Source organism: Periophthalmus magnuspinnatus, chromosome 7 (genome assembly GCF_009829125.3).
Source record: "Periophthalmus magnuspinnatus isolate fPerMag1 chromosome 7, fPerMag1.2.pri, whole genome shotgun sequence".
NCBI classification, from domain to species: Eukaryota; Metazoa; Chordata; class Actinopteri; order Gobiiformes; family Gobiidae; genus Periophthalmus; species Periophthalmus magnuspinnatus.
In genome coordinates, this window is record NC_047132.1 from 6751178 (window position 1) to 6772939 (window position 21762).

The window sequence follows — 21762 nt, forward strand, 5'->3', positions numbered from 1 at the left end:
AAAGATGAAAGTGAGACCCCTATTTGCAGATGCTGTGCAGAGGTTCAGGAGCAGGAGTCCCATTAACAAGGTAAAATAAATATTTATGCAAATATTTTGCAAATATTTATTTTTCATTGTTTAGTGACATAGTGCTTTTTTTCCAATTTATTTTTTTCATTTGGATCAAGGCTCCGCTACATGCTCCTAAAGCCCAAAAAGCGATATAAGGATGACGGCTCACAGCATTTGGGTCTTAAAGGTTGTTGACCCCTGGTCTACTCACTAATAGTCCTTGTGTAGCCAATCTTTCTTGTCAAAGACTGATCTCATCTGATCTCAGACTCTAAGCAGGGCTGAGCCTGGTTATTACTTGGACTGGAGACCACTGGGAATTACAGGGGCCACAGTGGGACGCCACTGGCAAAAATTGGTGTTGTATTTGTAGGCAAGGCACTTAGCACACTGAGCGTCTGGATAAATGCTATAAAAGACCATTGCAATATTATTATTATTATTATTATTATTTTTGTATTATTATTATTATTATTATTATTATTAATACAAATAATGATAATAAAAATGATCAGGTTCAACATTTGTGTATTTACCGTTTGGATATCTGACAAAGTACAATCTAATCCAGGGGTCGGCAACTTTTAACACGCAAAGACCCAGTTTCCACGGAAAATAAAACACTGGGAGCTGCAAATACTTTTTGACTCATTGCGGTGAGTAATTAGGATGCTCGGAATGCACAAGGTAAGTGAGGAATAACGTTGGACCACTGCAAACTGATTAAAATGAATAAATAATGTTTTTTTTTTACATTTTTAGACACTGCTTTTCAATCCTAGCTCAAGAGCCAGAGCTAGTCTGTGATAATATAATAAATAATAATGCTAATGCTGTTACATTCCCAGCGGCAGGGTCAGATCGCACCCCAGTCCGAGTGCGAGGAAGAGAAGGAGGAAGAAGAAGATACACTGTATATAATTATAATAATAATGTAACGGAATAATGTAAGTTTTATTTTCACGGACCGGCCTTCTACACGTGGCAGATAAATATGGCAAAAATAAGTTAAAGGCATAAAAAAATACAACTCACCGCTGCATCAGAGGGAGCCCTGCACTTGTTTCTTCGCCATGAGGTGGTCCCATCGAGGACTGATGAGAGACAATGACACCCGCAGTGTGATTATGTCTAGTCTGCTCTGCAGTTTCTTTCAAAAAACTCTAAAGGCTTATTTTATAATCCAGGGTGCTTAGTCTCAATGTGCCAAGGTAAATTTGAAGGTTTCATTGCCCGCATATTACGCAGAGCGGACTCTGCGCGTGAGTGTCACCTGTAGCGATAAACCCATATTTTAAGTAGGACTCCTGGTATTGTCTGTTAAATTTATCTTTCTTTTTCTTGGAGATCGTAGGCTCCTCTTCTAGCTCCTCAGTTGCCCTTTTTCCCTTTGTTAAAAAGCTCTCCAAAGACTTTTGTTTTGGCTCATTTTCACTCACTTATGGCTCTGCTTTTGGGCGACGTGTCTGATGTGTTATACGTGATACGCCATCACGGAGACAAGAGCAAATCCAGCACAGATATAATATACTCGCCATTATATCAAATAGATTTCTGTGGCGATTTCCTCTCAGGATTTTCATTATATATCTACGGACAAGCTTATTAGCGCGTCATGAGGGACGGGCGAAAGTTACGTCAGAGAAGATCCTCCTGCTCCTGACCCTTGTGTGTACAGCATCTGAACATCAGGGCTGTGTCTTTATGCAAGACTGTGAGCCGTGTCTGTGAGGCGCGAGCAGTGTTGTTTTTAACATTGTTTCGCAAATGTGACGCTTATTTTGAGCAACGAAAAATAAGAAAATATAATTTTATTTTAATATTTCAAGATCATAATAATCTTCCAATTTAAACTACAATAAAAAAAGAACTAACACAAATAGAATACACTTCAATTAAATACTTAAAATGTATTTTCCCAAACCACGCAGAGCCGCAGTATAAGGATGAAAGAGCCGCATGCGGCTCCAGAGCCGCGGGTTGCCGACCCCTGATCTAATCAATAGAGAAAAATGTCCCCCATATGTGAATATGACGTCATCACACTCTATAATGTGAAACTCACCTATTACCTAAAGAACTGACTGAATTCAGACTCACTAGTGATCATTCTTGCACTGTAAAATATATTAAAAAACTATCCCTAAAGTCATTTGAATGCCCCCCTCTCCTCGCAGCTGTACCTCAGAGCCACATTTGGTTCAGTTTTTCGTTATTTACTGCGACAGGCTTGAGTTGATCTTTGTGTTGTTTGTGACAGAGGCAGCGGTGCCATGGTCTCCCGGGAGCCCACTGAACAGACAAGAGCTTTCCAGTTCAATACACTTTATACGACTGAAGAAAAACAATGATATTCAAATGAACAAAATAACCGAAAGAAAGAAATGGCAAAAGTATTAATTGTCAGTGTAGATTTGTAACAAAACCTTGAATAGCACCTGGAATTTGGAACTTAGTTTCACTTCTCCTGTAGCAATTTACATTTTAGGGTTGTCAAAAGTATCAAAAATCAGATACTAATTGATACTAAATCTAGAATCAAAACTAGATACTTGTTCTTATTTGACCAAGTTTTGGCACTAAAAAACAGACCGAAATTAACCCTTCTGAATAGCTTGAGTGTCAGAACAAATATAAGACACATATTAGACACAGACTAGTATACACCTACATCTATGGGCCATACATGGATGACTGAAGGATTACACAAATAAAAGGCTGTTCAGTCACTGTTATCTCAGCTTGCATCATCAGAGGTATAATACTCCCTACAAAGGAAGTACAGCCAGATGGGACTGTCTTGAGGATTCATGTCTCCCAGTCCTGTGTACCGAAGTGATGGTAAATAAACTTCTCCTGCGTTAGAACTCCAGCGTAATGCCTCTTCTCTTCAACTCATGGGGTACAACAATTTATTCTACAATAAAGGCCACATGGTAATATAGAAAGTATTATTAATTGATGTTAAAAATCACATTCTCTTGTCTAAAGAAAAACATTTTTTTTGTTATCATCGTGGTAATGGAATAAGTATTGAGTATCGAGTTTATACCTTAGAATTTAAATCAAGTTTTAGTGTCATGACACTATTAGGCTTACATTTAGACTAAATGTATAGATCCGGGGGTTTCAAATACATTTTTACTGAGGGCCACCTCAGTGAAATGGGTGCCTCAAAGGGCCAGATGTAAAATAAACATAACTACTTTTTAAAATGGTTAATTAACAGTTTCTGTATTTATTACTTATTCAAGTTGCAAATATTGCATATGCAGTTGTGTAGATGTAAAAAAAATATGTCTGTGTTACTGCAATATCTCTTGATAAAATTATGTTTTAAACTCATCATACCTTTTAATTTACCCTGTTGAAGGCCACATAAAATAATGTGGAGTGCCACATTTGGCCCGCGGGCCTTGAGTTTGACACATGTGGTCTAAATTGTCGACTCAGTACATAATCTGACAATTATTACTGAGTTGGCAGATTTGCATTATTTATTCATAATTCCTAATACACTAGCTAAAGACTTAAGAGGGGAATAAATCAATGCAGGACTACATAAGGTTTTAACCAATCTAGGACTACTACACCAAGGCCTTAAATAGGACTACACAGATGGAAGACTTAAGGACTAAACCAGTCTAGGACTAAACCAACATTACACCAAGGCTGAACCTAAACCTAAATCAGGATTAAACCTAGATTAAAGGTTAACCCAAGGATATCCTAAATCCAGCACTAAATTGCAAGTAAAAAAGTAATCAATATAACAGTATTTACCTCTGTACTGCCCCCCTCTGATAGTAGCACCAGATTTGAGTAGAGTTGTTAAAAGTATCGAAAATTACATACTAATTGAAGGGCGTATAAACTCTATAGACAAATCCGTCTTCTCCTTCTGAACAAGAGTACAAGATCATTTCAACTCTCTTCATGTGGCAGTTGAAACCAGGAAGTGCTCCTTGCCAACAGCAAATCTAAGCATTCTACCTGAAAGTGAAAGTGTTTAAAAGGGGGTATTTCACACACTTTATCTTGGATATTTTAATAAAACCCATGCAAAGACATCCAATACTATTTAAAAGACACAAAATGTGAACTCTGTCTCCTTTCTCCAGCCACAGAAACCATCAACTCTCATTCACAGTCTCTGGGTCAGATATGATTCCCTCATCACTCATTCACAAATTGAGGTCTGCAATATTAATAGCTGAGGCTTTTAATGGACTTTTCAGGCTTTTCAGAGATGTCAGACAGAGCAGAGGAATCTGTTCAAGACCAGAAGAGGTCGTGAAATATTCAAAGCTTTAACTTGGAACATTTTTAGTAAAACTTGTTTTAAGTGACTGAGCCAATATTCACTGTAGGATTTTTAAACTATACTTTTATATTACTGGCACATTTATTGTATACAGTAAGTTTGAAGCTGCCATCTGTAATTAGATTTACCACATGTGCATTCTCACATATCACCACTAGACACTATCTACATTACTGCTGTCTGACAGTGTGCCAGCTTTGGCCTGACAGAAGAGCAGAGAGACTGGACAAAGGTGAGGGGGGACAGGCTTCACATCTGCCATCTACTGGTGAAAAAATATCAAAAAACTTACAAGTGACAGCTTTAACGATTACATCAATAAAATCTAGGGTGCATTCACACTTCTTTAAACACATTGCATGGAAACTGGGAATAAACTGGACAGGACCAGGACTAAACCAGGACTAGAAGATGACTGAACCACAACTAAACTGGGCTCAAAAGGACAAAACCGGTAATGAATGCACCCATATTTCATAATCAAGTTTCTCTATTGTTAATGAATGAATATGTTGACGTAAAGCTGTCGTCAGAAAGCCAATAGCACCAACACTGATGTACTGACTATTTTCAGCACTTTATAAAACCTGTATCTCACATCTTCAATATCAGTTCAATTCATTTCAATGCAATCAGAGTAATCAGATTTCTCTTCTGATTGTTCACATCAGGAAAATACAGCAACAAGGCAAACTAGTGGAACTAATCTATCAATTCCAAATATAGATTATTTAAAAATGATTGTAATCTAACCACTGTTACTCTACAAATCCACGAATAAACATGAACACCATTTTTGGATTATTAACAAACACGTGCCAATAATCAGATTTAATTATTGCTTATCTGATTACTCCAATTATCTGACTTGTAAATGTGCAGCCAGTCAGTGAAAAAGGGACATTTCCAGATTCACTCTCCCTGCGGAATCATGGTACAATCCCAAATGTCAGCAGAAGCTCCCCTTTGCCCTGAGCACGGTGAACAACACTCCAGCTGCAGCTCTAATACTGTGAGTCAGACCAGAGCTGTGTGAAAAGCACTCACACTCACCGCAAGAGGGTTCATCAGTGACAGAGTGGATCAGCCCTGTGCTTCGACTGAATCACCGCCAGAGTCTCCCTGGGAGCGCACGCAGACTACAGGATCACTGCTACAACACTACAATCGAAAACTATTAAGGTCCAAAAGGATGTGATTTTTAACGACGCAACGCCAAGTAAAAGGCTGAACAATAGGCTGGGGTCATGTGATATCACAACATTCTTGAATTCCTAGAGTTTAAATAGAGTGGGAGGACAGGTCAGAATTCTTTGGAAGAATTTGCTATTTAACTGTCAAACTGTATATTTGTTGACCTGGTTTATGCTTAATATCTCTGTAATAGCATGAAACCAAAACTGGCATAAAGTGCAATGTCTTCTCTGTCAGCTTAATTCAACAAAAGTGACATAATTTCTTCACAATTGCCTGAGAAACTGGTGCCATTATTCATCCACAGAGACGTGATCGGTGACAGTTGAAAGGACTTTGAGTAATAAGATTAATAATTTCTATCAAATAATATGTTTTTGTAGATCTTTCTTGCAAAAACAATGAATCTACCATGAGTCTTACGGACAAAATCTATTATATTTGCCATTTATGTTTTAAGAGATGTTAGTTACAATATAATGGTAAGGTTAACTGTGTCATAGAGTAAAATATAAGCTTCAGGAAATACAATAGGACTTATACCTCTTCTCCCACATTTCTACTGTACAAGTGTAAATAGGACAACACCAAAACTAGACTGTCAGGGTCACTATGATGAAGCTGTATCGCATAGACAATAACAGGCAGCGTACTGGATGTGTGTAGTAATAATAATAATAACAATAACATAAATAATAATAACAATGTTGCTTTCCCCCGATCACTCACACCACAAAAAAGCAAGTGCATGATGAAGATAATGCCTTGCTCATGGACACAGCAGCACGCTACGCATCTACTCATCACAATACAACAACTGAAATATCACTGCTATTTGCACCCTATTTAAGGCCTGACTGTGCCCCGTTTTAGCCCTGGTTCTAGGTCTCATTTGATCTTATAATATACTCCAGACGTGAAGTAGCTGAATGTTGATTTTGTGGTGCAGTTGTATAAATAATAATAATGCATGAAAAATGATATATTAGTACAATTGGCAACCTACTTCTGTGATTTTTGCATTTAATTTAGACAAAATGTGTTTTGGAGGAGGACATACACATTGCTTCAGTGTATTTATTTCCATGGTTTGGTGGCTTTGTTTATAATAATTTGGACGAATGAATTCATAGTACCTATAATTACTGTGCCACAATACACGCACTCATGGTTAATTATTGCAACATCTTCAAGATTATTTAGGCACTTAAAGCTATTCAATGAATGACTGTGTATCATCTGGTTAGAAAAGCATTTTATCATCATCATTTATTATTATGATTATTATGATTTTTTTTTTTCTGTAAATTGAACCTAAAGACTAAGTAATATAGTTGTTGCGATTTTATGCTTTTAATTACTCATTTATTTGTAACTAATATTTTTTTGTAGAATTTTCTTCCTGAATACACCTGTAAGATCTGTTTCAAAAGGAATAGGAGTAATTATTAGCATTTTGCAGCATTTTCTACTGGAAATACTTGAAAATATCTCTTTACAAATCTATAAAAATAATAATCTTAGATATTTGTGAGTTGCTGTGTCTGCATGAGTGACAGAGAGGGCCTGTTAGTGAATACAGTCACTAAATGGCTTTGTGCCTCAGACGAATTATTCATGAGTGAAAATTGAGAAGCATCGTGTAGCAGAGCAGAAAGAGGAAGCCAAATCAAATGGAGAAATATTAGTTAATTCACAAACAAGCACAAGGCTGATATTTGATAAAGAGGCAGAAACCACACTGTCCAGGGCTGAACCAGGACACACCACTTAAAAATAGGAACTAAACTGGTACTAAACACAGAACTAAACCTGGACTAGACCAGAACTCAGCCAGGACTAGATCAGGACCAAACCAAGCCTACATTACTCAAAAGCATACACTGCACTCAAGCCAGGACCAAACCTAGTGAACACAAGTTACCAGAACAAAATCAGGAGCTGAACCATTATGTCAAAACCCTAAATAGAACTAAACCAAGACTCAAAGGTGCACTGCGTAACTTTTTTTGTCACCTTCTCATCTCCCAGGAGATGTGATTTGCCTGGAATCTCTCACAGTGTGGCATTAGACTTATTTATCTTGCATGTATTCAATTACAAAGTTTTTTAATGCTAAAAACATTAAACCTTACAGCAGGCTCATCTCTCCACAGATCTGACTTATTACTTTGCCTGGTGACATTACCTGCTTGTCTCAATTGAAACAGATAAGTTCAATGCAATACTGTGGAACATTACAGATAAAACATCTCCACGTAAACAATCAGGTGGTAGACCCTACACCAGAAATTAAACATAAAAACTTTAATAAAACAAGACTGTAAAAGTGCAAACCAGGACTAAGATGAGACCTCAGTGTTTGAAACATTCTGTGAACATCTCTGGATGAGAAAGTTATTGAATATTTTGTTGTTTTGTTACCCGTATTGTCTTTGAGCCCACGAAGGATGGATCTGCTGCACTCCAACAGAGAGACCTGCAACAAAAATAAAACAGAAAAGAGAAGAGGAGGTGAGCAGGGATTTTTTTATTGCTAGAACATTTCTCACAATGTTAACTATATTTATTTCCTTTTATATATATATATATATATATATATATATATATTAAAATGTAATGTTGCTCCTTGAATCATTATATTGCATTTCATATAAACATTGACCAATAGTTGTAATCTCAATGATAAGACAACCCAGTTTTTTCCCCACAATGGAGACATTTCAGACAGAACAACTACTGCCACAACTAGGTGTGCGTGCAATCTGGTAATATGATACATATCTTTAGAATGTTCAAAAATAAAATAGGTCTATCATGATTCACATGTCACAATACAACATATAACAATATATATCCAGATAATGATTACAATGATGATGTGATTTTTCTTTGCACGTGTATAACTATATCAAAACAATTACACATTAAGTACTACACTTTCTGTTATAGATACTGAATAACTCAGTAACTATCACTGTCAACACAGTTTCAACAGTTCAATTGTATTAGACTTCTTAGGTGATGTTGAGCGGGTAACTAATAGTCCAACATAACTGGAAAGAAGTCAGTTCCCATACGGCTTACTCACCCTTCACAAACTATAGCTTGCATCTACGGCCTGAAGTTACAGTAGGGTGAGGATAGATTTTTTTTTTGTTCAGAAGCCGGAGGAGATGTGGAGAGCAGATGAGACAAGGACACAGCTCAGACTAGCTCTCCTGTCTCTGCCTGTTTGAATCTGCACATGCTGTTAATATGTAGAGCTATGGCACGCTCAGTAATACTTCAGCTCCATCTGTGCCACTGAACGCACACACCACTGCAAACATCTGTGTGCTGACCTCATGTGTACAGTATATACACAGGCATATGCTCCTAATGAGACTGTTATCCAAAACACGTGAGGTAATAAACCAGGACAAACTGGAACCAATGCAAGTATAAATCCGGATGAAACAAGTACTAGGCACAAACAAGACCTAAGCAGCATGTCACTTTACATTAAAGATGCACTAAGTAACTTTTCTTCGCATTTATTCTACTGCAACTGTTTCTCTTACTAAAAACAGATGGAATAACCTGCTTGTCTCTATGAAGATAGAGGAGTTTTATGCATATACTACTATGAGTCCATATGCAACAAGCATATGGACTCATAGTAGTATCCTCCAGCTCCCAGCACACTCTGCTGTTGTGTCCTTGAACATGATGCTTGTGACCAGAATGGTATTTGACCAGGTCAACTACCATTCTGGGTAAAGAACCATTTTTGTTTAGTTTTACTTATAATATTGCACTAAGGAACAGATATACATGTTTATCAATAATTTAATAACCTTGTCAACCTTGGGTCACAGGGAAAAAAGACACACCCCTGTGAAAAGTGGTATAATATATTTAACTAGGTTTAGCATTTGTGTTATCATTTATTACAATATTTTCTATAGCAATATAGAATACAATACCTTCAAAATGTGTTATTGTGACAAGTTGGTCTACAATGCACTTATACAGCTACACTAATAACACCACCCTAACCCCTCTTTATCTCCATCCTCCTTTGTCTTCAAGTGTGCATTTTCCTGCTCAGCTCAGCCCTGACAGACTTCCTGCTCTTAGCAGTCCCTCCTCTCTTTCTCTCACATCTTATTTGCTTTGTGCTCCTGCAATTCTCACACACAATAACCAAATACCAAGCGCTGCCATTGCCAGTTCACTGCCAGCTTTGAGGGGAGCCGTGTGGCAGTGTCCCCAGTAAATAAGGACACAGCTGTAGTTAAAGGGAGGGAAAAAACACTGATTGGTAACCTACAGCAATCACACTCCATACTGTGACCATCCATGGATTTCAGAGCACTGAAAAATTTGTACAGTTGTCATGGAAATGAATCAGGAATTAAAACAAATTATTACTTATCTTTTGAATGGTGAAAAGTGCTCAAAATGGTGCCTATTAACAGGGAGCTGAACTCCATGAATAGGTCCTCAAGAATATGTACATTTTTACAGATTTATTTATTAGAAATCAACTGATATGGGTTTTTTCATGGCCGTAGCAGATACCAGTTGTTCAAAATACAGAGCAACCAATGGCTGATGAGCTCTGCCGATATTTTTGCACCGATATGTTGGGTCGATTTTGATTATTTTCCCCAAATTATGTAATTTAAATTTACTACATTTCCCCCCAAACTTTTTTCTACCGCAAACCTTTAGGATAGCTGTGTAGTCATCTTGTCATATTAAAGTGTTAATATAAAAATAGCCAATACACTAAAAAGTCCAAATAAAAGCCTGATATATCGGCCAAGCGATATATTGGTCTATCTCTATTATTTATTGCATATTTGTTTGATTTGTGGAGGTATTACAGTATAACAGTATTTTATTCATCAGTGGTTGTTTCAAAATGTAGGGAAATCATGTGTTTCAGTGAAGGACGGTTTGAGGACTTTTGTCTACTAAACTATATTATATTTTTAATTGGATTTGGCAACTGCTGACAACCCAAGCAAATCTGGGGATGAAACCATTGGTTAATACTGAAATTCTACTATTATTATGAATTTGCATATTTCCCCCCAAAAGTAAATGTTTAACTATTAATTTAACCTCATTAGTTATTATTTTCCTATACCATTATAATGCAACTTATCCGACAGTAACAAGATGGCCGCCACATCACATATGTCACTTCTGTAGTTGCTATGGCTCCTCTAGAGTTTCAATCCACCTCCCTAGATACTGTTGGCATGACTATTTGTCAATCACACCTACACGCCAGCATTTCAGAGACAGTTTGCTGTATAAACAGAGAGAGAGGGGGAGTCTACCAGCTTCTGTCAAATACTGTGTGAGGAGGACATGTAGAGGGGAGAGCCAGTGCACAGCTGGTGGCTAGAAAATAAAACATACCCTATAACGCCTATATAAAATACACATGAACCTGAAGGAGCATAGCAACCAGAGAGGCAGAATGTACACTGAAAATAAGCATTGAGAAACGGATGAGTGGAAATATATAACAATGTAGTTCTATATTTAACCTTCTAATGCTGCATTTCATTCAAAAAGGACGTTCAATCTGAACTGTATTTTGTTACAGTTTGAATCAAGTGCATACTGAGATTCACTTCATTCATTTTCATTTGGACTGATAAATGTTTCATGTAATATAATGTAATTTTCAATCATAAAATAACAGTCGTTTTATAAATATTATCATGTCATCTGATCAAGACTACTCTGAATCAATTTAGTTTCAATTTTGTCCCTACTGCCTTAATATCATTTTTCCCTTTGGCAAAACACTTAATCCAGCTCTGTGTTGTCCAAAAAAAGATAAATCAGTTTGCTTTCTGCCTTTTAGAATTAACCTAATGCTTCAAATTCTTATAAAATGTATCTAATGCTGAAGGATTTACTTAATTGTTGGTCCCCACAAAGCCAATTCAGAGTCCCTACAGCGTGAACACACACTCACACATTTGTATAATCACATAAATGCACGGAGCATGAACGACATATAACTTCAGTCCTACTTGTCTGTGAAGCTCGCGGCTTAGCTCCCAGGTAGGCCAGGTTCACATTGGCTTTTCTTCCATCGATGATTGGGTTTGCGTCTTTGCAGGCTCGCTCTGCTGCTCCTCTGTCCATCATGGTCACCTGTGGATGAGAACACAATACTTCAGCATCCATCAGGTGAGAGGGGCAAGGAGAGTAAAGTAGACTGTGGTAGGGCTGCACAATACTAGAAAAAAAATCTGACTGTGATTTTTCAAGTAATAGATTTAAAAAGAAGGATACAGTTGAGAGTGCACAATAGTTGCGTTTCCATCACCTTATTTTTAATGTGCATTTTAAAGATTTGCATAAGTAACGGCAGCACAAATATCTCATTTAAAACCCGTAATTCACATTCACAAGTTTATTCGTTCACTTCAGGTGGATTCTGGGAGCATTAATATTTGAGAAAAAATCTAAACTTCTCAACTAATACAACAACTCCATGCATTTCTAAACTTGTACAGGTTTAAACTACAGGTACAGCTGGATGCGGAGGATATTGGAAGAAATTTTGTGCAGCCCTCGACTGCAGCTTCTGTAACCTGGATCATGATAAGCGTTTGTCAGACAGCAAAAAGACAAACTTGGAATATTAAAATGGATATATGACTTGTATTTTGTTTGTTGTTTGGTTCTCATTTTATATGATTTCAGTGATGAAGAAAAAATAAAAGTGAAATGCTTCTTCTTGCAATAACCATAAGATTCAATATTGCATAATCAAACCCATGAAGATCAACAGCTCTATCATGTTATATGCAACATTTTGAGGGTTTTTCCCCATTCAAAGGATATAATGTTATGTCTTAAATAGTCAATCACCCTAATTTCTCATCGTCCTGAAACCCATGGATAGGGAGTAACTGTTCCTCACTCTTCTTAACTGGTGATTCAACATTTTTACAAGAATCATTGTGAGTGATGGTAGTGGACTCGGTTTTAGCAGTCCTGTGTGGGTGGGTGTGTGGGAGGTAGGTTGTATTTCTTCCTGTCATATTGGGCTGCCAAAGAAGATAAACAGGATTCTTGTTGACCTGCCTTCAGGGAGTGATCCATGGCGTGGGTAGATACAAGGCAAGGTTAAAACACACACATTCACAGCCATGCAAGAGCTCCAGTCATGACTAGAGCTGGGTTCATGTCGCTCTTTTACAGCGTAATTTAATGTTACCTGTGGTTAATACATTATATTACATTTTTATTTGGGACTCATTATATTTACCTGGAGAGTACCACTTATTATAGGACATTTTAGTATCTATTTAAGATATTCATTGAAACTAGTGCAATGCATTAATGCTATCACTGTAAACAATAGGTGTTTTGAGTTTCAGTGTAGCTAGCTCCTCCTTCCCCTTCAGAGTGGTTGAATAAAATAACCAGCAAAGTAAATCTTCACAAATGATCAGATTTCTTTTACATAGTACAAGATGGCCACTAAAGCAAAAAAGTCATCACAGTTTTTTTCCTAATATTTATGGATCACAATTTTTGATTACATTTTATTTGTTCTTATTCAATGCGGACAAAATGGCTTTCAGCATTCATTTCATAAAGATAAACAAGAAATTTAATCATTGCAACTTCATATAGACAAATGTATTCCCCCAAAGTCTGAACTCTGCTTCAAAGTCATTGACAATTTGATCTTGGTTTAATTAAAATTTGATTAATTGCACAGCCCAACAATGAGCCAAATCAATACTCCTCCATCCCCATCTGAAAGTGGGACATCACTTCTATGGATCCCTAAAATACTTACATAATATACGTATAATAGCTTAGTAACACTGGTTTCAGTCCAGGGGCTCATACAGAGCGCTTAGGGCAGTCAGGGATGAAGTGAGCGAGTGGTCCCAAAGCACACAACAACTGGAACGTTCAGTGTCTCAGCTCATTGGTTTTCATGCAAAAATAACAACAGCTACTCATGTTTTCAAATCATTGTCCAACTACTTAACTGTACCCGCCTTATCATGGTTGAGGACTGTGATGGAGCAGGTCCGTCCATAAGTGAGCTGTCCCTGAGGAGACATGTACTAAACTAAGTCTACTCTAAAACAGATTTTTTTTTACTCTAAATTGAACTTTTAAAAGGACTTTTACTGTAAATAATATTCAAGCACTTGTCTGACACTTTTTGCACTATGGGAGAGCACATTAAACCAACCAAAAACACAGATCCCGACTGAGCCCGAGTTTCTTGAAGAATCTCGCCACAGTTGGTGTCAGAGTGGCATGGCTGGTCGGCAGAAGCGTAAAGGACTCCACTCAAAATGTATGTATGAGGGGGAAATGGTAGACTCAGATGGGGCAGGGGAGCTGGAGTCTATTGCTTGGAAAAGTGGATCTGCAGCACTAGAACCGCAGCCTGTGGGTGAGCTGGTGTCCATAATGAGGGATTTCCTGGCTGGACAGCAGAGGAGACGGGCGGGCTTAATGGGGGAGCTTTAAGGACTTCGAGATGCTCTACCTGGCACACAGCCCTCTCCATTGTACCCTCTGTCCCCAGCACCTCAGCTTTTTGGAGCAGCACATACAGCAACAAACACATGAAGTCCTAGGCTTAGAGGACCCAACCCCTGGGGGCACCAGGACGGTGTTGCGGCCCAGGGAGCTTGATGCTGACAACACGCCTTCCTTCTACCATGAGTCAGAGGCCAGAGTGTAGACACTACAGCGAGCCTAAGATACCCCAATACCAAGTGGGGGAGGCCATTGAAAACTACTTATGTTTTGAACATACTGCCTCCATGGGTGAGGAAAGGGCCCATTACTATGAGGGTCTAAAGGAGGCTTTGCTGATGAAGTTTGAAACCTATTGGCAACAGTTTCATTCCACCATAGTGCCCCCTGGTGAGAATCCAACAGTACCATCACCTCAAGGATCTTTTATCACCGCTGTGTTCGCCCAGAGAAGCACACCTAGAGAGCCACCTCATACTCGAGTAGCTTATGTGCATACTGCTGATGGCTGTGCAGACCTGGGTCAAGGAGCATGGTCTGTCTGTTGCCAGGCTGGCCCTGCAATATGTCAACGCTCGCACAGGACCACCATCCTGTCTAGTCACTTAAGCCACATCCACACCTGTAGTTTAAATCCACCTCCACACCTGTAGTTTAAATCCACCAGTTGAGCGGGCTTCAGTGGTCATGTCAGCCACAAATAATTTGCCTGGACAATTATTTGTATTTTTGGCTTATTTGAAGTGTTGTATGTGACTTATTGATTTTGTCTTGGAGCTATTGTCTCTAGGCAAAAAGAAATGGTGTAATTAATACTTTCAGTGGGTTACGTAATGTGCGAGAGGCAAACGGGCATATAGGTGCACTCTGCAGCTCTGCAGTCAGTATTATCCAGGTGACTGTGGAAGTAACTTGTGCTGAGAGGAGAGAGATACGTAAAGAGGACGTCTACTCTAACTGTTGTTTTTTTTTCTTGCCTTTAAATTGAACTTTTTGTAAGGACTTTTACTGTAAATAATATTCAAGCAAGTCTGGCACTTTTTTACACTGTGGGAGAGCACAATAAACCAAAAATGCACATCATGACTGAACATGAGTTTCCTGAAGAATCCCGCCACAAGGACTCATAGGGCCAGGCCACAGTTTTTAATTATGCTTAATATGAATTTAAACAAGATGAACCCACATAAAAGCAACACCTAACCTGCCAGATGCCACAGTGGGGCGGCGGTGGCTCTAGTATGTACCATTATTGTGCCCTTAGGCGAGACACTTCACCCACCTGGCCTGTGTATGAATGTGGTGTGTGTGTGACTGACAGGTGGTAGTCAGAGGGGGAGACTGTGCAGACTGGCAGCCTCACTTCCATCAGTCTACCCCAGGGCAGCTGTGGCTACAATAGTTGCTTATTCTATCACTTAGAGTGGAGTGAATGCATATTGCAATGTAAAGCATCTGGAAAGGTACTAAACAAATTAAATGCATTATTGTTATAAACTAGAACTAATCCAGGACTGAACCAGGACTTTACAGAGGTATAATTACAATTACAGACTAAAGCAGGACTAAGGAGTTAGTTAAACAGAACCTCAACCAACAAAAACAAATTCATAGATCAGACATCAGTCAAAACCAGGTTCAAAACTGAACAAAGATGAAAACTAGCAGTAAACCAGGCAGGCCAAACCGGACTATGATGATTCGTCAAACTGTATAACTGCATGAGGTCCCACCATGACACAGGAGGGGTCAAAAAGTTCAGTATAGTCCAGTGTCTTATCTCACAGTGCAGTGCACGTCACACCTCTGTGGCCAAGATTACGCACATAAACGCACGACACGGACCGGGTTTGGCTAGAGACAAATTCCCCCTGTGTGTCGAATATGTGTCACTGGGTTAATTGATGACACACTTAAGAGACCATAAACTGGAAGCATGTGACTCCCACCACCCCAGACTCTATAAATGGGAACTAAATAAATTAACAAATCGACTATATTAAGTTAGTGTCCAAAATCCGCAAAGATTGAACCAAGAGACCTGCGCGTAATTGGTTTGCAGGTTAATTTGTACGCATTGCATTAAAAGTTGTATTCAAAGTTTACTTACAAATCCATATCCTCTAGACTTGCCCGTCTGCTTGTCTGTTATCACCACCGCTTCGTCAATATCTCCAAAAGTCTCAAAATATTTCCTAAGGGAAGCGTCATTCGTGTGGTAAGGCAGTCCACCGACGAATATTTTGGTGTAAGTAGTGTCTTTTTCGTTGATGGAGTGCATTATTTCTAAGGGAAGACCTACGAGTTGACCCAGCGGAGAAGACATACGGATGAAGAGGACAGGACAGCCGAAGACGAGAGCGCGAGAGGATTGTGGAGCGCTATAGCGGCCGTGCGTCCATGGCAGCTGAGCGGTCTGCAGTCCCGAGGCACGGCAGTGTAAGATATGCAGCCTTCTGACAGGTGTCTTGTAGTCTCTTGTCTCCTGTTCCGGACAAAGCGAAGTCTCTGGGCTCGGGTAGGCGCGTCTTGTGCCCCCCTGATCCAATGGTGCCGCCGTGCGTCTGTTTTTATTGGTGCCTCCCGCCTCCAGCTCCTCCCTTAACTACAGTCAAAATGCTGTCCACATAAAGTCAGTGCATATTCAGAGTGGTAATTCAATAAATACAACTGTAGATGCCTTAAATATCCCCGGTGCATAAATGTGTTATTCAGACTAAAATATGCAATGAGGATTTTATAATTTATTCCCCTGATAATATAGAGAATAAGTCATTTTATTTGTGGGTTTTAGCTTCCTGTTATATGCGACATTTTGGGGACTTTTTCACATTCATAAGTGTTAAATCACTATGGCAACTTCTTGTCATTCTGAAACACATGAATAGACCAGTCTACCAAATCCTTCAAAAAGTTCCAACTTTGGGAGGGGAATTTTTAAAAGGTCTGACTGCAAAAGATAATAATGTGATGTGATCATAATGTGCTCTTTTTCAGACAATGCAAACAACGTAGAATTACTTTTAAAGACTCAAAGATTTCAATATATAACATAAACAGGTAAATCCAAGAATAACACACAGGTGGTGTAATGTTTAAATATAAATTTATATTTACAATGATATTAACATCGAGGAACGGGTTAAGAAAAATGCATTCATATTTTAATCCTGTAATGACAATGTTACACAGATGTCTCTTCTTCATATTGAACAATGCACTTGTTTTAAAGCAAAAATGGTTGGTTTTACATTATTTTCAGATGTATTTTTGAAACTGAGGAGAAAAACAAAGTTATTGTAGTTAAGCAGTGATGCAATGACATGATTTAACCTCCATTTTAAGCTTAGACACATTCGGCAGCACCAAAAGTGAACTGTCCTCGAGTTAGCCATCTGAGCAAAACCAGACTATATGCTACATGAATGGAAATATAATAACATTTTAACATTTCATATAGAGTTATGTGCAATGGTAAAAGCATGTTTGAACATATCTACAAGAAGCAAATGAAGATCTTTGGGTTGAGCATATTGTCAGGACAGAAAAAGGCAAAGTTATATGTCATTAAAATATTATGTATTTCATGTGTTGTGTTAACCAGCGTTTAACATTGACATAAGTCAAATTTATGAATATTTATGTATGAAAGAAAGCCGCAGATCCAGCACCTGTAGACTCATTAGCACCTCTGCATCTAAGACTGCACGGGAAACAATAATTTAAAAAAGTGCTTGGATAGCTCTGGACAGATTACAATGGAGGCAGAACCGTTCACACCAATGGTTGAAGAAGTATTGAAAATAAAAGCTGACCTATGAGAATAAAAAATTACACTTTTAAATATCAAGCCTTGCAATCTGCAAAAACAGAATGCAACCTACAAAAGCATATATATATTTATATTTATATAATATATATTTATAATACATTTTGAGCATGTATATACAATTCTTATTTACAGATGACCGCTCCAAACAAGACATCATATTTTAATACTGCAGTACCATAAGATCAGAGAATGTATCAGAAGCTATGTTCATTGATAAAATCCAATTACAGGCTCTTTATAACATTATAATGTGCTTGATTCAAAATAGAACTGTTTTAGTCTTTATGTGTTTGTCTGCACAATTTCATTTTTAAGTACCCAGATTGACTTCATCTTTTACCAAATACGTAAAATAAATAAATTTAAACATTTGTATTACAATAATCCTTTTATGACTACAGCATATCTAATACCTTTCCAACATGGCTCCCACTTTAAAAACGTTAAAATCCTCTCATTCGATCAACAGCGCCTGTTTGAAAAGGGAGACACAGACACATTACACAGAGTTTGTGGAGAAGGCCTCTGTATTGCCACAATCCTTTAGGTGTTGGCCTTGTGTTAAAGTGCATGGAGCCAACGACAGGTCGAGTTGTACTTCAGCTGAAGAACACAACTATGTGCTACTGCGTAATGACATTCATCAATGTGTCACAATCGGACGCATCTACAACATGTTACTGCACAAACTGTACAACTGCAGCGGAGACCCATAGATACAAGAGTGGTACATTCCACAGACAAGAGCCTTACATTATGAACAATGTCCCAGGGGTCACTCTTGGTTTGGTCCAATAGGAGGTGCGTTTTAGCTGAGGCCACACCCCTTGTAAAAGGAGACACGAGTTTTTGAAGGAAAATGTCTCACAGTGTAAGTTGTGATGTGATTGTATAGGCTTCTTTTAAGACAGTTTTATTCTGGTGGCAATACTGCCTCTACTGGCCACTGAGTCAAACATCCCCCAGACAGTGGGAATTTCAATCCTATACTGCACATGTGTCACCTCTCATTGGACTGCTTCTGTCATTCAGCAATATTTCTGCAGTGAGAAATAAAAACAAAAATATATAATTTACAGATCAAATACAAGTACAGTACAAACTTTAATATATGTTCAGAAATGTGATGGTACCTGATCAGGCCCCATAGGCATGCGTCCCATGACCATAGGGTTCATACCCATATGCCCCCCCATCTGCCCCATGTGCCCTGCCCCTCCTGAGGACATGCCCCCGTTCATCATCATGCCCCCGTACTGCTGCTGCCCCGGGCCACCGTGCTGCGCAAACTGCTGCTGAGGGTACGAGCTGCCCAGGAACAAACATCAAATAAGTAAAACCTTATCACATTTTACATGTTTTTATACACATATGTTTAGAGGATGCGCACCTGTTGCGCCCCATGCCCCCCTGAGCCCAGCCCTTCATGTCCTGGCCCTGGTACATGTGGCTGCTCTGCTGCTGCATCATGGGGTTCTGAGGGCCCATACGTCCTCCCATCATGGCATTAGGAGGACTTCCATTGGGGCCAAATGAAGCCTCTGGCTGCTGGCCCATACCTATGTGGAAATATTTACAGTAAGAATATGTCACAAATGTATATAAAAATGCATGATGTCTTACACAGTCACAAAATTATATAATATGATATTAAATAAAAAATACAATAATTTATGAGAAGGTGAGAGGTTCAACATGATGTCATAGCACTGCACTGTCCAGAGTGACCAGTAGAGGGCAGCAGATTTCGACCTACCATAGTTTCCCCCATAGCCAAACTGCTGTGGGCCTGGCTGGCCCATGCTCGGCCCCCCCATGGGGCTGTCCATGCCCCCAGGGGCCGTGACATTTGGAGGAGGACTGAAGCCTCCGGCTGCAGCGGCCTGCTGCTGCTGCATCAGCATCATCATCCTCTGCTTCTTCATCTGCAGTGACACCATCTCCCTGCTGCGCTGAGCCATCATCTGAGCGTTCACAAACCCAGGCTGCAACAGGCACGCAGACTTTAGTCACATACCCTCAGATAATACAGCATATTAACAGGCAGAGCTGAGCCTTTACTGGTATTTCAAAATGTATTAGACACAGCAATTTTAGCTTTAACCAAAGGCTCACCTGTCCTCCCATGCCCGGCTGCATACCAGGCCTCATTCCTGGGTTTCCCCCTGGGTTTTCCATCTTCATGGCCATGCCTTGTCGTGTCTGATTCATAAACTGTGTGAATAAAAAAAGTTAAAATAAAAACATTACTTTTATGTTGTACATTATTATGTAATGTATAGTGCAGTGTATTTCTCACCTGTTGGCCCTGTAGCCTCTGCTGAAGCTGCAGCCTCATCGGTTTATTGGCACTCATCATTCTGGGTCTCATCATGTTCGCCCGAGGATGCCCCATGCTCCCCATGCCGCCCATCCCTGGGAAGCTGCCCCCCTGCCCCATCTGAGAGAGCATGGGCCCAAACCCGCCCTGTTGAGACTGGCCTTGCATGGGGTTGCCTCCATACCCAGACTGCATCGGCATTGCAGGAGGTCCAGGATAGCCTTGGCCATAGAGAGACTTCTGCTCCAGGAGCATGGAAGGGTCCTGCCCGGGGAAAGGTTCAAGGGGCTGCTCTGATCCCTGGTTCTAACAACACAACAACAGATAGAATCGCTGTATTATCTATATGTAGCCAGTTGCAAATCACTATTATCCTTTATTATTCTGGTTACCTGGCTGACAAGGTCGGGGATGCCCAGGGCGCGGTCTATCTCCTCCAGCGCAATGCCGTCTGTGTTGTTGAGCAGAGAGTCGAGCTGATCCAGGAGCGAGCGTTCATCGTTTTGACCTTCACTGGTCGACGGAGGCACCAGTAAATCATCCAAAGAGTTTCCAAATGGACGCCTTTCACAAAAAAGACACATTTAAGTGATTTTGTTACAAAATGTTTATATGTTTATTAAAATGAAGAAAATGCACTTACCGGTTACCATCCATGCCCATCATAGAGTCGGGCCATGAGGGGGACTGACTGGGCTGTCCCTGTTGGCTAAAGGGGCTCATTCCCATCTCCCCAGATCCACCTGAACAAACACACAAATTTAACAAGTTTTCAGTTAAGTATCAACATGAACGCAAGCTAAAATAACAAATGAATAAGTTATTAACATACCCATATCCATGAGCTGCTGTTGTAGCATGGAGCGGGCCCCTGGCAGGCTGTTGGAGCGACTCCCCATAGGCCCTCCCATCATGGCCTTACTGTTGTAGTCCATGCCCGGGCGCATCATAGAGGGGTGTCCCGTTGCTCCAACTGGACTGGCATTGGGACCGGGCATTCCCCAGTCCCCAGACCCACCCATGGGTGACCTCTGCGGCATCGAGCCCCTGTTCATAGGTCCTGGTAATAACAAAGGACATAACAACACATTAACAAACTTGAGGGTAGATTTACATGGCAGGTAAAAATCAGATGAACAGAATGAACTGCATCTCTTGAGCATCTAACAACCTTACTAAAGACCTGTTTTTATTCATTGGCATTGTCATTATATTGTTTAATGTATATTTTGTGATAATAAGCTTGTGAATCACTTTGGTCAACCATGGTTGTTTTTTAATGTAATATATAAATATAAATGCAATTGAAATGTAATTGATAATTGGATAACCAGAATAGAGCTGATGTTTGGTGTGTGTTGCACAAGAGAAATCAGATCATCAAAAACTCCTAGTGATGTGTCAGTTAATCAATGGATTTTTGGAGTAGCTGTTGTATTTGGAAGACTAAGTACTATGAATTTTAAAATAACTCATAGCCATATGATGAAGTAAAGGGAGGTT

General features: G+C 39.4%; 2 protein-coding genes across 2 annotated transcripts in view; both read right to left on the minus strand.

Annotated features, from left to right (window-relative positions):
• rbm38 (RNA binding motif protein 38) overlaps positions 1 to 16654 on the minus strand; it is a 28367-nt gene extending 11713 nt beyond the window's left edge. Inside the window, exons 1-3 of the mRNA XM_033970314.2 lie at positions 16218 to 16654; positions 11617 to 11740; positions 7997 to 8051 (exon numbers count right to left, since the gene is read on the minus strand). Of these exons, the coding sequence (XP_033826205.1) occupies positions 7997 to 8051; positions 11617 to 11740; positions 16218 to 16433 (395 nt within the window). The 5' untranslated portion in view covers positions 16434 to 16654. The remainder of the gene's footprint in view (positions 1 to 7996; positions 8052 to 11616; positions 11741 to 16217) is intronic.
• A 542-nt stretch (positions 16655 to 17196) lies between these two features.
• The window catches only part of LOC117373408 (nuclear receptor coactivator 3-like), a 61562-nt gene continuing 56996 nt past the window's right edge, over positions 17197 to 21762 (minus strand). Inside the window, exons 15-23 of the mRNA XM_033969422.2 lie at positions 21092 to 21319; positions 20903 to 21002; positions 20652 to 20823; positions 20239 to 20565; positions 20055 to 20153; positions 19696 to 19924; positions 19330 to 19498; positions 19073 to 19247; positions 17197 to 18979 (exon numbers count right to left, since the gene is read on the minus strand). Of these exons, the coding sequence (XP_033825313.1) occupies positions 18968 to 18979; positions 19073 to 19247; positions 19330 to 19498; positions 19696 to 19924; positions 20055 to 20153; positions 20239 to 20565; positions 20652 to 20823; positions 20903 to 21002; positions 21092 to 21319 (1511 nt within the window). The 3' untranslated portion in view covers positions 17197 to 18967. The remainder of the gene's footprint in view (positions 18980 to 19072; positions 19248 to 19329; positions 19499 to 19695; positions 19925 to 20054; positions 20154 to 20238; positions 20566 to 20651; positions 20824 to 20902; positions 21003 to 21091; positions 21320 to 21762) is intronic.